Raw genomic sequence first — 22,496 nt, forward strand, 5'->3', positions numbered from 1 at the left:
TATAAACATTTAGTAATAGTTCAATAAGAAAATTTATATTCGTGATAATTTATCTATAAAACGTCAACTCCGAACACCAGGTAGGAAACCAAAAAATAAAAAATCTATGAAACTCCAAAAAGAAAGTACTCCCTCCATTCCTTTTTAGTTGTTATATTTCATTTTTCGAGAGTCAATTTGACAATTTTCAAAGTTAAATTAGATTGCATTCATTCTATATTTTAAAATAAAATTTTAGATATTCAAAAATTATATAGAAAATACTATAAACTGCAACTTTTTTCATATCAATATGGTAAAAAAAATACATCTTAAAATTTATATCGATTGACTTTCAAAATTAAAAAGAAACCAAACGAGTATGTGTGTATTTGACTATTTAACCAAAACAAAAAAAGGTAGATAATTCCTGAATCAAAGTCAATTTACGTTATATAAAGAAATATCCCTTAAATGAATCTCTTAGGCAATAAAAATCTAAATTAGTCCTCCTAATGCGAGAACCGACATTGGGCTAAAAAAAATATATATGATAGCATTAAAATGTGGCGCGATTGACGTTCAACTTAAATGTAGACTCTGGTCAGCCTTCTTCAGCGATGTGCCCCCCACTTCTTCCGTGATTCTACCCTCACCCTTTTCACTTCACTTTACATCTTCATAGATCCCAATCAAATTTGCACCCATTTTTCAGTATAAAAACTAGAAATTCCAACAAGAATTGATCTTTACATTCAATAGTTATCATGTATACTCCAAAACCTTCTTCAAGATTTGTCCTTTTTACCTTAATCCTTCTTCTCTTGCTCAGCTTTTTGGCTCCATCAATTTCTTCTGAGCTTGACTTAGATGATGAAGATGGTGATGACATGGAAGGTTTGGAAGAACTCATAGCATTAGATGAAGATGAAGATTTGCAGCAAAAACCGGAAGGGGCGCATCATGAGAAACAATCTGAAGCTGAGTTTGTAAGTAAGGCTCAAAGAATAGTGCTTGAACTTAATAATGACAATACTAAGAGGGCAATTGATGGAAATGAGTATGTTTTGGTTCTGGGTTACACTCCCTGGTGCGCCAGGAGTGCGGAGTTAATGCCGAAATTTGCTGAGGCTGCTACTGCTCTCAAAGAATTGGGGAGTCCGCTTTTGATGGCGAAGATTGATGCTGAACGATACCCTAAAGTTGCTTCTACTCTCGAGATCAAAGGGTTCCCGACTTTGCTTCTGTTTGTCAATGGCACTTCTCAACCTTACACTGGTGGATTCTCCGCGTAAGCAATTTTTGAATATCTAAATTTTGATTTGATCTAATCCAATTTCTTTTCAAAGATTAGTCAAATTGACTCTTGTTAAACTAAAAATGCCACATAAATAGGAAAGGAGGGAGTAGTAAGCTAGTACAGTAGTAAAATTAGGAGGACAGACTTGTGTAGCTCTTTATGTTGTGCTTTCATATGTGCATCCGATTTGTTGATTTACATCTGTGGTCCGCATATCGATCAGGGAAGAACTTGTTATCTGGGCAAGGAAGAAGACAGGTGTACCTATTATGAGAATTAGCTCAGATGCTGAGGCAAGACACTTTCTCAAGAAGCATTCCATGTTTGTGGTTGGTCTGTTTGACAAATTTGAGGTATTACCTTTTCGTCTCTTTTGGCATTTAGTTGACATGTATAATTTTCTGTTATCAGTTTAGGAATTGGAAAACTTGTGTAATTTGTTTATTCATACAAAATTGAAATCAAGAATGTGTCATAGCTTCTAAGTTAAAAGAAGTATCTTAACATACTAGGGACTTCTAATCTTGAAGTGAGCACTAGGTCTGATCAATCAATTAATTTTGCCTCAATCCCAGGTTAGTTGGGTTCAGCCACATCTGTTTCATACCTCTATATACAGGATCAAAATTCATTCCAAAATCAAATAAATTTTAATTAAAGCAAATTAGGGGTTCTCTAAGACTGCATATTATCAAAATGTCACAGTTACTCTTGCTTTTGAAATATAAGTTTTTAAACTGGTACCAAGTAAGTTCTCTTTGATCTGAAACAGAAATAAAGGCTTAATAGTAGTATGGTTGATAAGGAAAAACATTTCTAGCTGCTTTTTCCTTGTAGCTATTGCTATATGCTGTTTATTTTTTCATTTTTTCACCTAAAAAGTTGATTTTGTTTATGTATCCTTCATCTCTTAGAGTATCTTTGCTACTTCATTTCTTCTGATAGAAGTTAGTAACTAGTATTGTTTAGTTTTCACCTTTACGTGTTTTATTTCTTGTCTTATAACTGCCTATGATGCCCCAGGGGACAACATCTAATGAAGTTTAGTGTTATTTGTTTGTTCAACTCAACTTTATCCACCTATGGTTTGGTTAATTATGGAATCATTCCGTACATTTAGTTTTCTGCTTTATAATGCATACAACATAATAAGGGCATTTTTGGTGTTTACCTTCCTGTTTTAGTCGAATTTCCCTCATCTCACCAAAATATAAATAGTCTACCAAACAAAATAGTTTGTGGAATTTGCTTCTAACATGCATGTATAATCACAGGGGTCTGATTATGATGAATTTACAAAAGCAGCCGAAATGGACAGTGAAATTCAGTTTGTGGAAACTAACAATGCAGAAATTGCCAAGCACCTCTTCCCTGATTTTAAGCCAACCAGTGTTTTCCTTGGTCTAGTTAAAAGTGAGCCAGAGAAATACACTGAATATGGTAGGTTTCCTATTATTAGATTCCAGAGTTACATTTTACACCACTTCCTAGCTCAAGCATTACTATTCTCTCACGATAGATGGTTGTTCCTGACTATGCCTGCAGCTGAGCAGTTAAATCTACAACTGCTTATTCATTGGATGGCTAAAAGTTTGTAAAGATTAAATGGATATATCATTCCATGATCTCTAGGAACATTGCTGTTATTTTTGAATCTAGACTTGATTTTTTCAGTAGCATTGCGTTGCTTAATAGAATATCACTATTCACATCATTGATGTGGTTTGCAGAAGGAAGCTTCAGTACAGAAGGAATCTTGCAGTTTTTGGATGATAACAAGTTCCCCTTAACTACAGTACTTACAGAACTTAACGCTGCTAGAGTTTACTCCAACACAAACAAACTTCAGGTAACTATTGCACCTGACTCATTGTACTTTATATCATCTTCCGTTTCCCAAAGCATTTGACATCTCCATTCAATTGTAATTCATATGCGCATGCACTTGTTAGTATTTCATTATACAACGACTTGCATTTCTCTATGAAAGAAAGGTGTAGAAGACAAAGGCTGTTCTCCTGTATTGTTGAAACAATGTTAGTCTTTGATATTTGTGGAAACACTTGTATATCCAAGTGTTGACTTTATCTAAATCATCTTTGGGCTGGTATAGAGTCAAACAATTTTATCCATGAGAAGCAGAAGATCAGCTGTAACACCAATAATTTCTTCGTTTTTTTTTTCTTGCGTGGACATTTTACTTTCACAAATATATGTTAAAACACCTATAATAAGAAGAGGAGACTACTAACAAAGTTCATTACAATTCTGAGCATCTATAGTTGATTAACCAGGCTGGACTTGGCTTTTGCTGTTGGTTATAAAGTTTGTAACAAACACTTTTATGAGGAAAATCTCATCTCTCCAGCCAACACACTGTACAATGTATATCTAGTTCTGGCATTTTATAAGCATACTGTAATCATGCACTAATTTGTGATAATTGTTGGATTTTTACCTATGTTTCAATGGCATATAGGTGTTGATAATTGCTGAGCCTGATGACTTCAAGAAACTTGTGGAACCCTTGCAAGACATTGCAAGAAAGTTCAAATCAAAGGTTTCTCTCTTGTCAGGATCTAGTGAAGCAGATTTTTCTTCCTTACTGGATTTGTGTGATTGACATCTGCCTTTCGATTGCAGATAATGTTCATATTTGTAGATATTAGAGAGGAAAATCTTGCAAAGCCCTTCCTAAGTATGGTTGGTCTAGAAGAATCAAAAGACTCTGTGGTTAGTTTTTCATGAAGTATTTTTCAACTTCTCGGTACTAGCTATTTATTAAGTTTGCTCAGACAACACTTTCCTTTGAGTGGATGCACAGGTAGTATCTTTCAACTACAGTAGCAGCTTGAAATATTTGTTGGAGTCAGATACCACACCAACAAGCATAGAAGTATCAACATCTCTCTAATTGCTTTCTCTTTCTAGGTTTCTTCAAATTATGATTTGAAATTCACATTGCTGATTGATTTCTGCAGGACTTTTGTTCAGGTCTTGTGAGTGGAACCGTGTCACCATACTACAAATCACAACCAATTCCTGATAACGTAAGTTCTTTTAACAATAATTCTTATGATGTCTGTTTATGTTTTGGCAATTAGGAAAACATAATTTGCAGTGCTTTAGCTTGCCTAATTCAAGTTATGTTAGTAGTGTAGCTTGTATCTGGCATAATGGTCTGGTAATTTCCCTAATAACTGACTGAAAGATTCTCTGGATTATAGAGAATGTATCACATCATACTCGTAATAATAGCTCAACAAGCTTTCTTCTGTTACACTATATCAGTTGTTTGAGCATAAACTTTACTAGTTTTGATCAGATTTTCTGTTTTGCATCAATTTATCCACATGTTCTGGAGCTTGCTTTAGTGCCATAACATACTTTGTGGTCTGCCTCATCTCTGCGCCAGATTTTGTTATGCTGATTGATCAAGTTCTATGCTGGTCTAATCTGAAATTGTTTTAAATCATAATTTCTACTACAGATGCAGCTTATGTTTTTTTATCTGATCCTTTTTGCTTGACATTAGCCGAGGAAAATTTGATATAGTTATGTTTATAAAAGAAAGTTGTATTAACTCTAAAGAACCTTTGCTCCATAATTGCAGAAGAACATGAGCATTCTGACAGTTGTTGGTAAGACCTTTGATGAATTGATCCTGAACAGTCCTGAAAACATTCTTCTAGAGGTTTGTATTGTTTTACACAGATCAGACACTTGTTGAAACTTCAAGTCTCATTTACTTTAGTGTTTGTTAGAGTTCTTGAACATTTGGTATATGAATTAACTGCAGAGGAAAAATGACATACTTTTTCCTTTGTTGAGGAAACTCACATTAAAGATGTTCTGCATAATCTTATACTTTCATAATGATGCATCTCTACTCATGTACTGAAGATATACACACCATGGTGCATAACTTGTGAAACTACAAGCAAGCAAATGGAGAAGTTGGCCAAGCATTTCAAAGGTTTGGACAACTTGATCTTTGCAAGGATAGATGCTTCCCTAAATGAACATCCGAAATTACAGGTGATAATACAAAAAACTTTACTCGTCTGATTTAAATTGATACAGTGCTCAGATCCTTAATGCTTTTGATGAAAAAATTCCTGTCTGAATATTTTGTCCAGACATAAAGTTACCAACAACTAGGCCTCGGTCCCAAACAAGTTGGGGACTGGGGTCGGCTATATGAATCTTCACTATTCATGATTCTCCATTTAAATTCATCTCAAACCAACATTATGCAGAATATGCATTAAGTTACGACTCCGTTTAGCATTCCTAGATATATGACAGAAGGTCGAGTTTTCCTCCTTGGAGAAGTGGATTGAGTTTAGAGAAGGGAATCAATAGAAAATTCTCGAAAAAGGATGTCATATTACAAATCTTTTCCCCAGAATCCACCCTAAATTACTATCCACCACTAACAAAAAACTCTACAGATGTTCTGTGATACACAACGCTGGTAATGAGATGTTTTCGCCAGATATTTGCTTTCATCAAAAACCTGATATCAATATCTTCAGAATATTTGACTGTGGATTATGTTATTGACACACAATTTCATCTTTAGAAATTCACCTTAGAGATCCAGATAAGGGCAGGCACACGTCTCCTTTATTAGAGTTCCTTCCTCTCCATCAGTTCAGAGGATTCTGCCATCAAACTCTTCTTGACTCTGTGTCCACTGCATGGATTCTTCTGGTAGCCAACAACAGATATGCCTAATTGAACTCAGTTACATTATTTGTACCTTGAAATAGTCTCGCGCCAGTTCTATCATTTTTCATTTCTTCTTGAGAAACAGTTGAATTATATCTTGTCTAGCATAAACTGCCAAGAGAGTATCCCATTTTTATGCTAATGAATTTGGCCAGAAAAAGTATCTTAGTGAAATGCATCATAAGAAGGAATAAAACAAAATTAAACAAGTACTGTCAAATGGCAGGGAGATGGCTAGTACCTTAAGATTCTGATTAGCTATTAATATTGAATTTGCTCTTACCAACAAGCAGGTTGATGACTATCCAACGCTTTTCTTCTACTTAGCAGATGAAAAGACAAATCCAGTAAGTTTTAATGATAATACAATTTGATCATTTCTATTTTTCTTGCTCGCCTTTAATGAGTTCCCCTGTTGAATTTCCTTATGTAGATACCACTTCCTACAAAATCAAGCACAAAAGAATTGGCTGCTCTCATCAACAAGAATTTGAAAGAACACAATCGTGAAATTAGAGATGAACTATAGGAAACAGTTTCATGCAGGGACAAGCTAATTGTTTGAAGACGAGGAGAATTATACATCATATATATGATACCTGCCGATTATATGAGTAGATATTTCAGAGAGTTGAGATAGAGGTCCTCAGTTGAGTAAACTAGTAGTATCATCAGCAAATTAACTGTATTGACGTGAACATTTCTGTAACCCCATCCAAAACCTGAATTTAAATACATAGTTTACTACTACATGTATTTGGAGCATATTGTATGATTTTAAATGTTGGGATTACATCACATGTTGATGCTTATATCTAGTGCTCAATCAACTTTGAGTTGAATAACAAGTCAAGTTTGCATGTGTTTTGGAATTAAAGATAACAAGCCAATCAATTCATCGCGCATGTCAGGGGTAGTTCCACTTGATTGTTTCCTTTGTAACCCACTTACCTAACTAATCCAAATTCACATCGCATAGAGCCAATAAATAGGGAAGCTGTATGTCGAGAAATCGAGATATTTGTTTAATAGTTGAGAGCCTTATCAATCATAGTGAACAAGCATTTACAAAACCTGCAAATTGGCTCCGTCAATGTGAACAATCGATTTTAAGTTGTGTACACATCAAATACAATTTACATTTATAATGCCTAAGTTGATTTCCTGAAGCTGACAACCATAATGACCAAATACATGAAATGAATTCAATTTTTTTGCCTAAGGATTATATGCACATATATTATCAAACCCCATATGTTGTCCTTCGTTGATCTTTTTAATCGTGTCTGCTATGCCAAATCCACCTGCAGACAATAACAGATAAATGAGCCAATGATCAAAAGTAGAGAACGCTTCCACTTACACGAAAGATATCTGAGTGAAAACATCAAGAAACTTGCCTAATGATATTGCGCTCACAAAGATTGTGAGGGCCAAAATGAAGATAATCACAGATGCTCTACCAACTATGCTAATTATTTTTCGTACAACATGCTGTCCTACTAAGGCTGCAATACTGGCCACGGCAATAAAATACAGTGCTGAAACATATCCAGAGAAAAAAAGAACGTGTTAGTAAACAAGTAAACAGATTCCCAGGTTTCTTCATTACCAATCATTACTAAGAGCTTTGAATTATTGAATGTAATTGCTCGAATACCACCTATCTAAGAAGATGATTCTTTTTTAAGGCTTCAAAGCATCACCCTTACCATATGGTACTGGAAAACGTCCTAGCAAGTAATATTGTATGACGGACATGGAGGAGGAAAATATCATCACAAAAGCAGCAGTAGCACTTGATACCTACATTAAAAAAAAAATACTAGCTGTGTGAGTGCCTCTTTGAGAAGCTACAACTGTTTAATTTAGGACAAGATACTTCTTTTCTCTTTAATCATCAGGATGTTCCGAACTAGAAGTATTAAAAGAGATGAAATGCACCTGAGGAGGAATCCCTAGCTCCAGAAACAATGGACCCAAAATGAATCCACCACCAAGACCTAGCAGACCACCAACTATACCAGCCAAAATGCCGCAGCAACAGTAGAGAATCAACTGATGCACTTTCCATGTTATTACTGCTTCTCCACTCAAAAGAATCACCCTTGATCCCTTGTACAAGCAAACAGCTTCATATGCAGAAGCTCCAACAGCGATGGGAAGCTGAAAAGTAGGATAAACAAAAATTTTAACTTTGTTAGTCAAAATTCTCTTTTCAAGTGAAGGTGAAGCTCATTTGGCTCATTCGACACGACCAGAAAGCAGGGGCCAGTTACAAATTATCAATTTAATACCACATAAGCTTAGATCACACAACTTATAATTTAATTCTTCTCTGTCAAATGACATTGATAGGAGTAATGGGATTTAGATGTGAATAAGAATGAGGGGCGAATTACTTACTCTGAGAAACAGTTCCGTTTACATCTAAATAACAATTAACTACCTGCAAGAGGCTTAAGGTCCAATATGTCGTGGAACAAGTTGGGGCATAATTCTGTATATAAAAAAGGCTCTCCAAATCAGTAAGGTAATATTGCATGAAAGCACAGAATGTAATCATCAACATCTAAAAGTAACAAAAGCAGGAACCTTGGAGACATGTAGAAAAAGGATTATGATCCAGACAGCAATAAGTCTGGTGGTATCCTTCCAGTACATATTGTCAAAAATTGAGACCTGGAGTAGCTCAAGAAATCAGCATTGAAGAATGTCACATCTAAATTCAGGAAAAAATATAAACTAGGATATTGTTTTAAGGAGTAGAGTAGATTGCGATGGACAGAAAAGTTTAGTGTGTGAAATAATTTGTGACACGGAGAGTATTAAGTACCTCCTTTGCTTTATAAACTTCATTTGAAAAAGTAGAATCATTTTTCGGACCTCCAGGTATAAGCTTGTATGCAACTTCTTCAACACCAGCATCTGATTTCAGTTTTAGAATATTACACAGATATTCAAATATCCCTGTTGAGGTGTAGAAGATAGAGTAAATCGGCACTCACCATTAGATGTCAAGCGCCTAGCTGCTTCCTGGATGCGAAAGAAATATAGATGTATTACGAGTATATACTAAAAGACATTCTTGTCTTGTTCTCTATAATCACAGAAAAGGACCAAGAGACAACCTTTTTAATAATAGTTTCTTTCCTCCATGTCTCAACGCCCTTGAAGAATGCCTTGGTTGATGCAGCTAAGAGTCCCACAACCAATCAGAATACATACTGACAAAACAGACAAAATTGCAGCTGAAAATAGCAGTTACCTAAGAAAAGAATGATCAATAAGATTGTAACCATCCACTCAGCAAAAAGTACGTTTAGTACAACACCAATACTGATCCCCAATAACAACATTGGTTGGAAAAGAAGAGCTAGATCATAATCAATGATGGGCAGGTCAAGAGATGGATGCCTCAGCTTAAGACAGTAGTAGACAGTTGCACACGCTGCACCAGTGATCATACCTTCGAGAAAAGCAAAAAATGGCGTAAAGCATGGAGATAATGATATTGCAAAATGCGTTTAATCTAGGAAATACAGAAGGATAAAGGAAATTTTGGGACTCCTCTCAGAAGGCCACAACATAGACTCGAGCTACTAAAAGACACAAAGTATTTGCAAGCACTTTGGAGTAATATCAAACAAGTTTGACCTCTTAAAATCAAGTTTCAATTACAAGTGTGTGTGAAACTAATAAGATTATAAATGAACTCTTACATTTTGATATTGCAGTTGATGTTTTTGGATCAAATCCAATGATCAAAGTAAGCACGGGGACAAAGATACCCCCTCCCCCGACACCTCCTACACTCCCAAAAGCAGCACCAAAGAATCCAATTACTGAACCAACAATCAGCCTCCATCCAAATTCCAGTTCCTGCATTGCATACAACCATTCATTGACAACATCCACTTCATTACATCAACATCTTGCCCAAAACTCAAACAGCCAAAAAAAATAAAATAACAACTTTAGAGCTAGTCAATCGTCACAGAGGTGGGTGCCGCTTATGCATTATTGATTCAACTAAACCAATTTTCGACACAAAACGTGGATATATATGCAAAAAATCTCGTAGATTTTAATAAGTACTCCATTAAGTTTTGAATTGCACCCAATGGTGTGGGTCTAGTGGTCACTGAGGTGTGTCGAGAATAATGAGGTCTCTGGTTCAAACTAGCCTTAGTGGACAGAGATACCTGGAACATGATGCTTGTGGGAGTTGGCAGTTATCCCGTGGAATTAATCAAGGTAAAAAAAGAAATTGAATCCAGAATTTGAGACCTACAATAAGTAAGGTGCTAAAAAACTTGACAAGATTTGAACTTTTCATGTTTAAACTCTGGATCCATCTATGAATCATCATATCAGTTATCATTTGATCTCATAAATATGCCATAAAAAGTAAACTGTTGTATTTTGTAAGAACTTGAACTTACAGGCCAAACATGGTGGTAATGAATCTCACTCTTTCTCCAAAGAATATTGAATAGATCAAATAAGTAACTTGACTCATAGCTATGAGTTGTTCCATTGTTGCTCAAAGTGGTCTCATATGGAATTTGCTCCCCAGAAGCAACAATAGTTAAAGCTAGAACAAGCAAACCACTCACAGCAACTGTAAATTTTCTCAAACCCTCCAATTTAAATCCAGTTTTAGCCATCAATTTCTGAGTCCCCACCTTTTCACTCTTCTAAGATAGACAATAATAAATATTGACCCAAGTCAGAAACCTGGAAAATAAGCTCAAATTAGAAACAAGAAAAATCAAGAATTACAAAAGTAAATACAAGAAAAATAGCAACTTTGGAATTGAAGTAGAAAAAAAGAAGGCAACTTTATGAGTTGAGAGTTGAACTTTTCCAATATCAATACAGAGGAGACAGGTACTCGCAAGTCGCACAACAACTGAAGGTACACTTTTGCTTTTGGACAACGTTTGAAATCAGCTTGCTTCAGCTCTTTAATGACAATTTTTTACTCTGCCTTTCATTATTTTTCTCGCACTTGGCCATACTTGTCCTTCTTTGTTAACAGCTGGTAATACTGTCACGCCAATTTAAATGCTGAAAGTTGAGATGACTACTTTCTCAGCTCGAGTAAGAAATTTTATTAAGTACGAAGGATGGATGCACAAAGATAGTACTAGGGGTGTGCATTCGGTTTTTTGGTTTGGTTTTACACTATTCGGTTTGGATTTTCGGTTTTTGGTTTTGTAAAAGTGTAACCCAATCCGATCCAAAATAAATTTGGTTTGGTTTGGTTTTTCTCTATTCGGTTTGGTTATTCGGTTATGTCAATAATTAATAACATATATAACCAAAGTAATAATATTTAATCTCTTAAATATACTTTCTATTATAAATCATAAGTTAAACTTAAAACACAATACTTATAAGTATACCTATTGTAGATGTAATTCAAACATAAAAGGGAGAAGACACAAGTACCCCCTAGACTATGACCGAAATCCCAGAGACACACCTTAACTAAATTAAGGTCCTATTACCCCCTTGAACTCATTTTTTTTGTAATTTTGTACACCTTTTGACTTATGTGGCACTCCACGCAGTATATATATATATATAATTCGGTTTTTTTCGGTTTTTCGGTTTTTATCTTTTAAAATCCAAAACCAAACCAAAAAACCAAACAAAGTAATTTATTAATCCAAAACCAATCCGAAAAACCAAAAAACCAATCCAAATAAAATTTCGGTTTGGTTTGGTTTGGTTATTCGGTTTAATCCGAATAGTGCACACCCCTAGATAGTACAAATGATGGAATAAATAATCTCTAAATTAATTAAATCTTTATTTCTTGTATTAATAAATGACACTTATGAGAACTCTAGGTAAAAAAAAAGCTAATGAAATTTAATATCTACTTATAAATATTATAAAATTATTAGTTTTAGTCTTATATCAACATTAAAAGAAATTACTTTTTAAAATTTGGATAAACTTCTTGCGTCCTACCTTCACCCTCCTCTCTCTCTCTCTTCGTTTTCCTCAAAAGTTTTTTTATTTTATTGAGCCTTTTCATTGCTACAACCTACAGACGTAACCTAAGATATAGAAACTCGTGGTACTGAAATTATTGAGTTTATTCTTAATTATCATTTGGCACTTGACCAACCAATAAGCATCTCCTCACATAGAGAAGTAGTCAATTTCAAAGTAATAGTACTCAAATAATTTTGAATATAAATGTAGGGTTGGCTTAGCAGTGATTTAGGTATATGTTAGATAAGAAGATGGGGCATAGTGTAGCAATGAAAAGTCCTTCCTCGTACATTTATGTAACGTCATCACTAATTACTACCATTAACTAAGATTTATTTGTATATGTAATGTAATGTTGCTCATAGGAGAGAAAATAAAATAAAAAAATTCAACAGTACATTAGATACAGTATTAGAAAGAGTAACTTTCACATATAGCAAACACAAAATTCATATTTGTATGTTATAGCAAAGTTTGCATAATTTGTGTTTCATAGCAAACATACATATGTATAATTCGCTATATATATACAAAAAAAAAATAGTTGTATAATTGGCTATACATATACAAAAGAAAGCAGTTGTATACAAAAGATCAATTGTATAATCTGTGTATGTATTAAAACGAGAAAGAGAGAAAGGCAAAAGAAAACTGGACAGAAAAATATTTGTATTGTATAATTATAAGTGTATATGACGAAGATATATGTATTTGCATGTGTATATACAATTTTCTCTCACTTTATACAAACAGAAGCGCAATTTATACATTTCGTTTATGTTTGTATAAGCGAGAGAGGCGAGGGTGGCGAGCGAGATTTGGGAGAGTGATGAGCGAGATCTGGGAGAGGGGAGAAAGGGGAACAAAAATATATGTATATTTACAATTTCCTCTCGCTTTATACAAACACAAACACATTTTATACATTTGTGTTTGTATAAAAGCGAGAGAGGGCGAGCGAGACTGCCACCAAACAAGAGTGGCAAGCGAGATTCCATCAGGGAGAGTGGCAAAAATAGCAATAGTTTGTTATAGGGTACAATTAAATCAAAATATATTTATAGCATTTAATTTGAATTAATAATTTGCTATTATATACAATTTTCCTATTAAATAAGATGCGATATATAGAATTTATGAAGTTGAGAATTGGGACATAGGTCCCTACGGTCCCTGTTGTACGTTTATGTGGTGATATAAAGTCAACAATTTTTATCAGCTAATTTGAATTAATAATTTGCTATTATATATAATTTTCCTATTAAATAAGATGCGATATATAGAATTTATGAAGTTGAGAATTGGGGCATAGGTCCCTACGGTCCCTGTTGTCCGTTTATGTGGTGATATAAAGTCAACAATTTCTATCAGCTAAATCCAACTCATCATGGCCCATCTTCACTAGTATTTAATTTCCATGTGTGAGTTGATATCTTACTGAACTGCTATTTATTAATACTGACTTGTGTGTTTGCAAGACATATGAATTGAGCCACTATAATACTTAGGGTTAACCCATCGGTGGCCCCTTAAAGTTGACATCAAATTTCACTTAGACACTTTAACTAAGTTTTGTTCATTTTAAACACCTTATGTAGAGTTTCGTTGTGTTATTTGGACACTTTTTTAATAATCACCCAAAAATATAAAGTGTGTGTTAAACACTCGCCGATGACGTGTCAAAGTGACAAATTAAACAAAAACACATGTCATATATATAAAAAATAATTCTAAACTAATGGCTTTTAAGTAAAAAGAAAAATAACCACTGATTTGATGGCATGTGGCATTTCAAACTCAAATAATAAATATGTTTTAAAAAGAAATTCATCACATCTAATTTTCATCAAGAAACTCACCCTTGTCTTCTTCACCCAACCAACCCAGGCGTCTTCTCCACTCCACCCATCCCAACCCCAACCGCTCCTCCACCCCCACTAGATCGTCCATCCTCTTTACCCCCACCCACCCCAACCTCAACCCCTTTTTCACTCTATCCTCATTTCAAGAAACATTTTTAAAAGAATTTAATAACATTGAAAAAATTAATTTATAAAAGCATAATTTTTTTCTCTTCTTTACTTCTAAAAAGAATCAGTTATAACTAACAATGGAAGAATTGTTTTTTTTTTTGCATTTCTCGTATGTGCAGAGGATTCAAATATGTGAACAAGAAATAGAGTAATTATTTTGTGGCACTGAAATTTAATTGTTGGATCTAAAGAAAAAGAATGAGAAGAAGATAATGGTTGTGGTGATTTTCAGATCTGTAAAATTAAAAATTGCTTCGATTTTAATAAGATTAATGGCGATAATACAGCGGCGGTGGGTTGATGGTGTGTGGTGGATGAGATAATCACAAAGAAAGAGGGAAGAAGATGAACAGTGTTTTAAAAATAATTTTTTGGTTAAAAAAAACCTTTCACGCGCTGACTTTGAGTGTATTACACTCACCATGCCATGCCAGCGAAAAGTGTCAAAATGACACAACGAGATCCAACATAAGGGGTTTAAAATGATCATCGCCTAGTTGAGGTGTCTAAGTGAAACTTTGTGCCAACTTTAGAGGGCTACCGATGGGTTAGGCCTAATACTTAATTGAATAAAACAAAAAAGACTATGTATCGTAAACGTGTTCCATCATTTTCGTACTTCATTGGACAAACAAGAATTGACACTCTATTACATGACTATGGTAGATTAAATTTATTGAAAAGATGCATATGGGTGTTACAATAGTTGAAATTGTGCTATATTTTCAAAATACTATACTTTTCAACTGATCATTATATTTATACCCTCGCGCAGAAGCAAAATTCATGCACAAGTTGTTCATCTTCCCGTTGGGACCAATTTAAGCATAGATAATACGGTATTCATATTTTAGATCAAAATGAAGTAAATATTCCTGGTTCGAATGGCTTTGACAACTTTTTTTTTTTTTTTTGGATGTTCGTTTGAATATGCTATCGAAGTCTCATTTATATAATGACCAATTTGGTGTGGTGTGATAGTTTTGCCTCATTGTTGGTACTAGTAAACATTAAAAAGGCATCAACATCTAACACCTAAACCAAGCCCAACAAACTGAATCATGGCATCTGCACGACCTTCAACTCCAAATTCAATTTAAAGAAACGAGTTCATTTATTTAATGTCTCAGCTACCACATTTTAGTGGAAATAAATTCGATGTAAAAATCTGCAAATTGAATAGAAAAAAATTTCTAAATAATTTAGGTGTAAAAATCAAAATATCTTGAAAAAAGAACATGCAACAAAAAATATGATTCCATCAGTTAAACTTCAAATAGAAAATGTTTTAGTACATGTCTAATACTAGTACTACAATTATTCAAAGAAATTTACAAGATATGCAGCAAAATTAGAATTATATCTTACTATGATTACATGCTCATACAAAACCTTCAACTAGAGTTGGCTTCTCACTTTCTTCCTCTTCCTTTTTCTTAATTTTTCCCCTTTTGTCTCCTATCTCCAAACCCTGCAGTCCATCCACACAAGATTGACCTCCTTCCGGAAGAGATGATCCACCCACCAAGTCACTGCCCTCTTCCGGATCCTCATTGCCAGCCACCACGTCGCTCGTTACTTCCGGCACTTCACCGCCGCTGCCCTTCTCCGTAATACATCTTCCGGGAATGTTGTCAATACCCTCCGTGATTCCTACAAGAGCATCCTTGGTAGAATCCTCGATTGGCGATGGAGTTTTAACACACTGGCCTTCGAATGATTCGTCTTCGTCGTCTGATAGAGAAATCATAGATCGTACGGCGGTGGCGGCTTTGAAAAATGCCTCTTTGATTAATTCCGGTGGTAGAGCACAATCTTCGAGGCCTGCATCTTCGAGAAGCGGTGGCCGAATTTTGTCGAGCAAACTTTCCGATTCCTTTGTTAACTCCATTGTTTCAGCTGGTAATAATAATTCACTAGAGGAAAAAGCCCTAATTTACTTGAATTGGGAACCCTAAATAGAGAATCGATTGTGAATTGTGAGGCAAAAGAAATGTAGACCACTTCCTCGTTTGTATATAGCGAATCGGTACGTGGCACCACTTTCAAACCGACATAATTATTATGTCGGTTAGAGTCCGAGAAAGACCCGAATATCTCGTGAAACCCGCAGCCTAAATAGAAGTAATATTTCGATAGGGTTAGCTATCGTGGGTTAGCTTATTTCACCATGTATATGAAATAACTTATCTCATCACTATGATATAAATGATGGAATAAGTTATCTCAAACATGTCAACCAAACAAAATACAAAAATTTTATTTCATCACTATTTATTTTTATCCCTCACATCAAACGATCCCTAAGAATAATTATTAGCTTTCGCATAATATGGGATTATTTGGATTACATTAAAGTTTGCTTACTTGTGATTTGCTAATAAATGCCTTAGTCGTCTAACGTATGATTAGTTTTAGGCCTTTAGCAATTCCATTCTTCTACTTTTGGTTAAGAATTGTTTGTGTCTATGAAGTTCATGCATAACGTTTGCAAAATTGTTGATTGGAATAACGTTTCAAGACAGGATTATTGATTAAACAAATATGGAAGTCACTTTTTGCACTTCTCATAACAAATTAGTTTTTTATAATACGTATGTGTTTATCATCGATACTTTCCTGAACAAACCTTTTTAGACAATGTAAATTATGGAAGACTCTTATAAAACAAGACATCACTCCAAAAAGAACTTCAAAAAAAAACTAGGCTCATCATTCTCAATATAAGTACAAATTAATAAAGTTGGGTATAGTTCATGACTTTGGAAACTACTAGTGTTCGTTTAAGTAGCCAGGAATACAAAAGGACAATACGTCGTTGTTCAAAAGTTAATTTACAAGCCCATTCCTACAGCATACAGTCTGAAATGAGCGAATAAAAAATGAGTCCAGTGAAAACGGGTCAAACCTGTAGTCAAGTGAATGGATCATGAACAGTACATTATCATGTATCATTGTAGAGTCTGAAACATCAATAAGTATCCAAGGAGGAAAAAAATTAAGGTGCAACATCATAATTACACTTCCGAAGAGAGGAGTCCGGAATCTAAAATCAAATACAGAGAATTGAACCGTCTTGTAGTAAATAAATCATTAGATCAAGGGAACTTGCACTAGCAGTCTATGGAATAATGCAACCAAAGGAAATCTTCAACATTCACAAAGGAACTCTTCAACATTCACATCCTGTTGATCTTGGTTGATTTCCTCCAGCAACATCAATAGTATCGGGAAGGTATCTACAAGGTTAAGATGAAAAGAGCACTTAACTTCAACAAAAATCTTTAAGGGGATCCTAAATGTTTTGACATACAAAAATTGGCAATTTCATTGTGCCTCTCAAATGATTTTCAAACTTCTAAGTTAAAAATATAAAGGCAATGTTAAGGTATTTCAAACTTCACAACTAATTTCGTCAAATTACCCTCTAGATGTGAACTAGAACAATCAAATCGGAACAGCAGAAATAATTTTCAAGATCCTTGATTTAACTTATCTTCATCAAAATATACCTATCAAGATCAAGGCTAATCAGTTTTCTGAGATCATCCCTCACCTAGAAGACAGTTTTTTCATGACTAAGACATTGACTGACTCCTTCAAAATAGTTCTTCAGACACTTCTACTTCTAAAACAACAAGCTATTTCTCTTTTTCCCAGTCATAAGCACAGGCCTTTAGGAACCAACTAAGGTTCAAAATATAGATACTATCCTGTTTGGAAGAGCTACTCACATTTCTTCTTCAGGTTCATTTTTCAGAGCATTTTTAGCTATACACTGGAAAGCTGCATCCACATTGAATCCCTCTTTTGCGGAGGTCTCAAAGTAAGGTATCCCCTTGGAAGCACACCATGCCTTGGCTTTCTTCTCAGACACCTGCAATCCACAGAAACCAATCTTACGAAACCAATGATCCATCCATTTACATCCATCCAAAGATACCAAATTCAGTAAGAGCATCACTCATGTGAGGAAGAATAATCAAGAGAGATTAATTTACCACTCGACTATTGCCACCATCAACATCTATCTTATTCCCCAATACAACAAATGGAAAGTTCTCAGGATCAGATGGGCTGGCCTGAACATTAAGGAAAAAATTCTCAGAAATCACTTCTACACGTCAAAGCTTGCAAGCAAATTATGAATCTATAACTCTATACTACCTGGATCAGAAATTCTTCTCTCCAGTTGTTAAGGTTCTCGAATGACTTCATGACATTCACATCATACACTAGAACACAACAATCTGCTCCACGGTAGAAAGCCACGCCAAGGCTTTGGAACCTTTCCTGCCCAGCTGTATCCCATATCTAAGGCAAACACAATAAGTCCAGTAGATTAGAAGTAATTAGGTCAGCAACTCTGGAGAAGTATCCAGGATTTCTGGCCATATCCTAAAGCACCATATTTCAATATCTTACAGGCCATAAATTCAAATTAACCTAAAAACCATGAAGTTAGAATGCTCCCATTATACTCGAAGAAATCATTAATTGGAGACAGCTATAATTTCCACTAGACTACAAGAGAAAAAGAAACATTTTTTTGAGAAAGCTAAAAGGAGGAGTACAGGACTGCAAGAAAATTATATCGGCTTTGACGAATATGTGCATTAAACTTGTCTACGATTGCAGCTTCCAGATCAAATACACAGCTAGATTTCAGACTCACCTATGACATTGGATGTGGTAAAAAGACAAATAGGTGCACCAAGAACAGAAGGTTGGTTTTATTTTTGAACTAATGCATCTATCTTGACTCAATGATTTTATAGCAAAGTCTCTGCTACTAGTGTAATATGTGTGTGAAGAGAAAGGTAGGATAAAATAAAAAGAACTCAAGAGTAGTTTACACTGTATATGATGGTGGTGTCAAAGAAAGGATGTTGTAAGAACCCCAGCTATTCATATGCCACTTTACTAGTACATTAACTAGCCAACAGCCTCCAAAATCCTGTTATGAGTTATGACTTATGAGATTAAAAGTTTTGCTCAATTTTGAGAGGCATTTCATTCTGAGTCTAAAACTCCCCAATTCAGGATGAGGATAAGATAGAAGACCTTTTACCATCCCCTGGAAACAGTTAACAAGTCCTGAAATATGAAACTAAGAAAGGCAAAACGTAGAATTTGGACGTAAGAAGCTACGGAAAATGTGGCAAGAACATTCAAGGATATTTTATCAAACTCGTAAAATAAAATTATCGAACATCGTGTATGCAAACAACAATATCCTATAACAATAATAACTACACCCCATTTAGAAGTAAGAAGCTACGGAAAATGTGGCAAGAACATTTAAGGATATCGAATCAAACTCGTCAAATAAAATTAGTGGACATCGCATATGCAAACAACAATATCCTATAACAATAATAACTACCCCCAAATCTCAAACAAGTTGGGGTCGGCTATATGAATCCTTACTGACCATGTTTCCACGTTTGAGCTCAATTCATGTTATCATCATACCAAATACTTAAAAATGAAAGTGAAGCATAAGTTAAATATATATAAATAATTTAATGATAATATTAAAAGATCAATATATTTTTACTGGCATATAAATCTATGACTAGAAAAGCAATAGGTGCAGACTCCACTTATTAGCAAGCCAAACCTATCCCAAACTATCTATATGAATCTTTTACTTCCATTATGCCTTATCTTTAGACTGGAGATTGGTTCCAAGAAATTGTAGGTCTATCGAGATAATTGCCTTTCATACATGCGATTTTAGGTCTACCTCATCCCCTTTCTAATACCTTCATTCACCACAGTTTTACATCTACAGACTGATGCACCTGTAGGTCAATGCATGGCATGATCAAACCATCTCAAACAACTCTCTCTCATTTCATCCACAATAACAGTATCCTATGAGCAAATAGATCATGTAATCAATTATTACAGAAAAGTCTAAGGTGGGCTTAAATGGAGCAACATGGTCAATGGGGATTCATATGGCCGACCACAACTTTCTTGGGATTTAAGCATACTTGTTTTCTTGTTCATACACAAAACGGATATTTAACTGACAAGCAAAAAGATACTCTGTTGCAAACTACTTCTTAGAAGTAAAAACCTTACTAAGAAGAACCTCCACATTGTTGCTTGATAGTACAACAACAACAACAACATACCCAGTGAAATCCCACAAAGTGGGGTCTGGGGAGGGTAAAGTGTACGCAGACCTTACCACTACCTCGTGGAGGTAGAGAGGCTGTTTCCGGAGGACATTGTTGCTTGATAGTAAAAATAGTAAATTGCAGAAGAAATGGTCAGTCTAGAAGGGGGCAAGAGAAAGTATGTGACTGAACATGTCAAAACCATGTCTATTTTGGAGAAAGCTTTCTGCAATAGACCCTACAGAAATGTCATTACATCTCATAGGCATTACTCTACTGAAATGTCATTACATCTTGACACATGATTGATGTTAGAAATGAAAGTCGTGTTAATTACATTTGTTATCTGAAATTATTGTTAAGGGGCGAGCAACAATGGACAGAGCAATTTCACGGAACAAAAGAGGACTGAGAATATCTTTCGCTGTATCTTCTGAGTCTTGAAACTAACCTGTAATGTGTACAACCTATCCTCAAACTGAACTTCTTTTGTCAAGAAATCAGCTCCAATTGTGGCCTTGTATTGGTTGCTAAACTTGCGATTCACATACCTAAAGTAAGTATGGAAGAAGAGTATACAGTAAGAAGGAGCCCAAAATGGAGAAGAAAAATATCTACTTTAAATTTAACAGAGAGGAAATTTGAAAGTACTGGTTCATCAGAGATGTCTTCCCCACCCTACAAACGGATCAAAAGGTGAGTTAGTCACACACATTACGCGATAAAGCGGTGTAAAACAACACATAGACATTTAAAAATGAAGACACAGGATCCATCAGAATCAACTCATGAATTTACAGAACACAAATAATTTATGGCTCCATCAAGAGGTATACTAAGAAAGTTCAAACAGGAATAAAAATTAAAGAAAAAACTTACAAAGGCAAAATGCCATTATATCAAAATTGTTCTTTTTTAATATAAAATTACAACTTCAAACAAACAATTTTCAACCAACCCCCTATCTATATATGAAACCAAAACGAATCACTATTTCACCATATATTTTCCTTAGATTCACCTTAACGCTCATACTACAGTCAATTCGTTTCAATTTCTCATCGGTCAAAGAATCAATAGGGAATAGAAAGACTAAAAAAGCAAATTCAGCTGCTATACAACGTTAACAACAATCTGATGCTCTCAGATTTGGGACGAAATTGAATGAAACCGAATCAAACGATATAACTTAGATTACGGAAACCAAAACAACAAAATTGCATGAAACAATCATTACATTGGCAAAGAAACCGATGAGATCGGAATAATTAGATGAGAATTTAGGAAATACTAACCCACTATCGCCGAGGATTATGACCTTGAGAAGCATCCGCCTTCGAGAAGCCATAATTTTTTTTTTGAAACCAAAAAAGCTTAAAAATTCAAAGAGCAGTGATATTGAATTGAATTTCGTTTTGGTACGATCAGCTTTCGAGAAAGAGAGAGGGAGGAGTGGGGTGGGGTTGGGTGGACACAAATTCTTTTGCTTGCGTAATTAGTTAAGAAAAAAATGCAAATTTTACCAGTGCTAAAATGCCCAACTTAATAATTAATTTTATATTTTAAAAATTAACTAAGTATAAGTAACAAACTAGAGAATTGTTTGAAATGGGAATGAGATGCACAAAAATTATTCCATGGATTGTGATTAGCTAGCTATCTTATCGATAATTTATTTATACAAATGGTGGATAAATAATTTTAAAATTAATTAATATTCATAATTATGAGCAGCCTAATATAAATATAATGCTATATACCTAATGATTTCTAATAATAAATTATTTTTTGAGTTTTAAATAAGGATATGTAATGGAACAATGATAAATAAAAATGAACACAGGAATTATAATTCAAAAATTCAATCGTCACATCTTTATTACAGCGAAGATTGAGCTTGTAAATAGGATATTCCTCTTTATTCGTATTTTGTGCTTACCCAAAACTTCCACCCAAGGCTAATTAGACCCCATTTTTTTTTCCTTTTCTTAATCAGACCCATCAAATTTCCTTCCAGGGTCTTTTTGATCCCCTGATGGCTCACTAGTCACTTCTGATTTGGGGTGTGTATATAAAGCATACTTCAGCTATTTTTAGTAAGCTAGATGGTCAAAAGATACAAGTTTATTGTTAATTTCAAAAAAGAATTGGGTGACATCATTGTGTCAACAAGATATCGACAATGATGATAACCATCACGTTATTTGAAATTTGATTACCTGTATTCCACTGTCACTCTAGCCATGAATTTGAAGTCCAAATATTACTATTCGGACAATAATACATACGACAACCAAGATTTGGTCA

The 22,496-nt window shown here is 34.6% G+C and overlaps 4 protein-coding genes across 5 annotated transcripts; 1 reads left to right on the forward strand and 3 right to left on the reverse strand.

The window, feature by feature from the left end:
- Positions 1-634: 634 nt before the first annotated feature.
- Positions 635-6,866, forward strand: LOC125820713 (protein disulfide isomerase-like 1-6). The gene is made up of 12 exons (XM_049500136.1): positions 635-1,270; positions 1,503-1,632; positions 2,554-2,719; positions 3,010-3,128; positions 3,759-3,839; positions 3,923-4,012; positions 4,104-4,175; positions 4,261-4,329; positions 4,893-4,973; positions 5,183-5,317; positions 6,307-6,360; positions 6,447-6,866. The coding sequence occupies exons 1-12, from the start codon at positions 747-749 to the stop codon at positions 6,540-6,542; spliced, it is 1,617 nt and encodes a 538-aa protein (XP_049356093.1). The 5' UTR covers positions 635-746; the 3' UTR covers positions 6,543-6,866.
- Positions 6,867-7,070: 204 nt separating this feature from the next.
- Positions 7,071-11,056, reverse strand: LOC125820732 (sulfite exporter TauE/SafE family protein 3-like). 2 transcript variants are annotated; one of them, XM_049500156.1, is made up of 13 exons: positions 10,911-11,056; positions 10,459-10,713; positions 9,736-9,895; positions 9,282-9,482; positions 9,145-9,209; positions 9,022-9,049; positions 8,850-8,941; positions 8,609-8,695; positions 8,463-8,513; positions 7,958-8,179; positions 7,726-7,819; positions 7,414-7,554; positions 7,071-7,317 (listed from the first exon to the last, which is right to left on the reverse strand). In XM_049500156.1, exons 2-13 carry the CDS (start codon positions 10,681-10,683, stop codon positions 7,232-7,234), a joined length of 1,452 nt encoding a protein of 483 aa, XP_049356113.1. In that variant the 5' UTR covers positions 10,684-10,713; positions 10,911-11,056; the 3' UTR covers positions 7,071-7,231. The 2 variants fall into 2 exon arrangements, with proteins under 2 accessions (XP_049356113.1, XP_049356114.1); XM_049500157.1 differs by having other exon boundaries at positions 10,915-11,026.
- A 4,254-nt stretch (positions 11,057-15,310) lies between these two features.
- On the reverse strand, positions 15,311-16,178 carry LOC125820691 (uncharacterized). The gene has a single exon (XM_049500111.1). The coding sequence runs from the start codon at positions 15,947-15,949 to the stop codon at positions 15,440-15,442; it is 510 nt and encodes a 169-aa protein (XP_049356068.1). The 5' UTR covers positions 15,950-16,178; the 3' UTR covers positions 15,311-15,439.
- A 774-nt stretch (positions 16,179-16,952) lies between these two features.
- LOC125820634 (ras-related protein Rab7) lies at positions 16,953-21,627 on the reverse strand. The gene is made up of 8 exons (XM_049500046.1): positions 21,485-21,627; positions 20,841-20,867; positions 20,641-20,740; positions 18,226-18,372; positions 18,060-18,140; positions 17,793-17,935; positions 17,228-17,297; positions 16,953-17,159 (listed from the first exon to the last, which is right to left on the reverse strand). The coding sequence occupies exons 1-7, from the start codon at positions 21,535-21,537 to the stop codon at positions 17,231-17,233; spliced, it is 618 nt and encodes a 205-aa protein (XP_049356003.1). The 5' UTR covers positions 21,538-21,627; the 3' UTR covers positions 16,953-17,159; positions 17,228-17,230.
- Positions 21,628-22,496: the final 869 nt, after the last annotated feature.

The sequence above is a fragment of the Solanum verrucosum genome, unplaced genomic scaffold (genome assembly GCF_900185275.1).
Source record: "Solanum verrucosum unplaced genomic scaffold, falcon-dt-bn FXZP01000117.1, whole genome shotgun sequence".
In the NCBI taxonomy this organism is placed as follows: Eukaryota; Viridiplantae; Streptophyta; class Magnoliopsida; order Solanales; family Solanaceae; genus Solanum; species Solanum verrucosum.

What these genes read in the sequence shown, in the direction of transcription:
- LOC125820713 (XM_049500136.1), top strand. Translation starts at nt 747, where the DNA reads ATGTATACTCCAAAACCTTCTTCAAGATTTGTCCTTTTTACCTTAATC. An exon ending in GTCTGTTTGACAAATTTGAG is followed by an intron (nt 1,633 to 2,553) that starts GTATTACCTTTT and finishes GTATAATCACAG; the next exon opens with GGGTCTGATTATGATGAATT. An exon ending in CTGAAAACATTCTTCTAGAG is followed by an intron (nt 4,974 to 5,182) that starts GTTTGTATTGTT and finishes CATGTACTGAAG; the next exon opens with ATATACACACCATGGTGCAT.
- LOC125820732 (XM_049500156.1), bottom strand. Translation starts at nt 10,683, where the DNA reads ATGGCTAAAACTGGATTTAAATTGGAGGGTTTGAGAAAATTTACAGTT. An exon ending in ATTACCACCATGTTTGGCCT is followed by an intron (nt 9,896 to 10,458) that starts GTAAGTTCAAGT and finishes TATGCAATGCAG; the next exon opens with GAACTGGAATTTGGATGGAG. An exon ending in AGCTAGGGATTCCTCCTCAG is followed by an intron (nt 7,820 to 7,957) that starts GTGCATTTCATC and finishes TTTTTAATGTAG; the next exon opens with GTATCAAGTGCTACTGCTGC.
- LOC125820691 (XM_049500111.1), bottom strand. Translation starts at nt 15,949, where the DNA reads ATGGAGTTAACAAAGGAATCGGAAAGTTTGCTCGACAAAATTCGGCCA.
- LOC125820634 (XM_049500046.1), bottom strand. Translation starts at nt 21,537, where the DNA reads ATGGCTTCTCGAAGGCGGATGCTTCTCAAGGTCATAATCCTCGGCGAT. An exon ending in ATAATCCTCGGCGATAGTGG is followed by an intron (nt 20,868 to 21,484) that starts GTTAGTATTTCC and finishes ATCCGTTTGTAG; the next exon opens with GGTGGGGAAGACATCTCTGA. An exon ending in GAGAAGAATTTCTGATCCAG is followed by an intron (nt 18,141 to 18,225) that starts GTAGTATAGAGT and finishes CTTAATGTTCAG; the next exon opens with GCCAGCCCATCTGATCCTGA.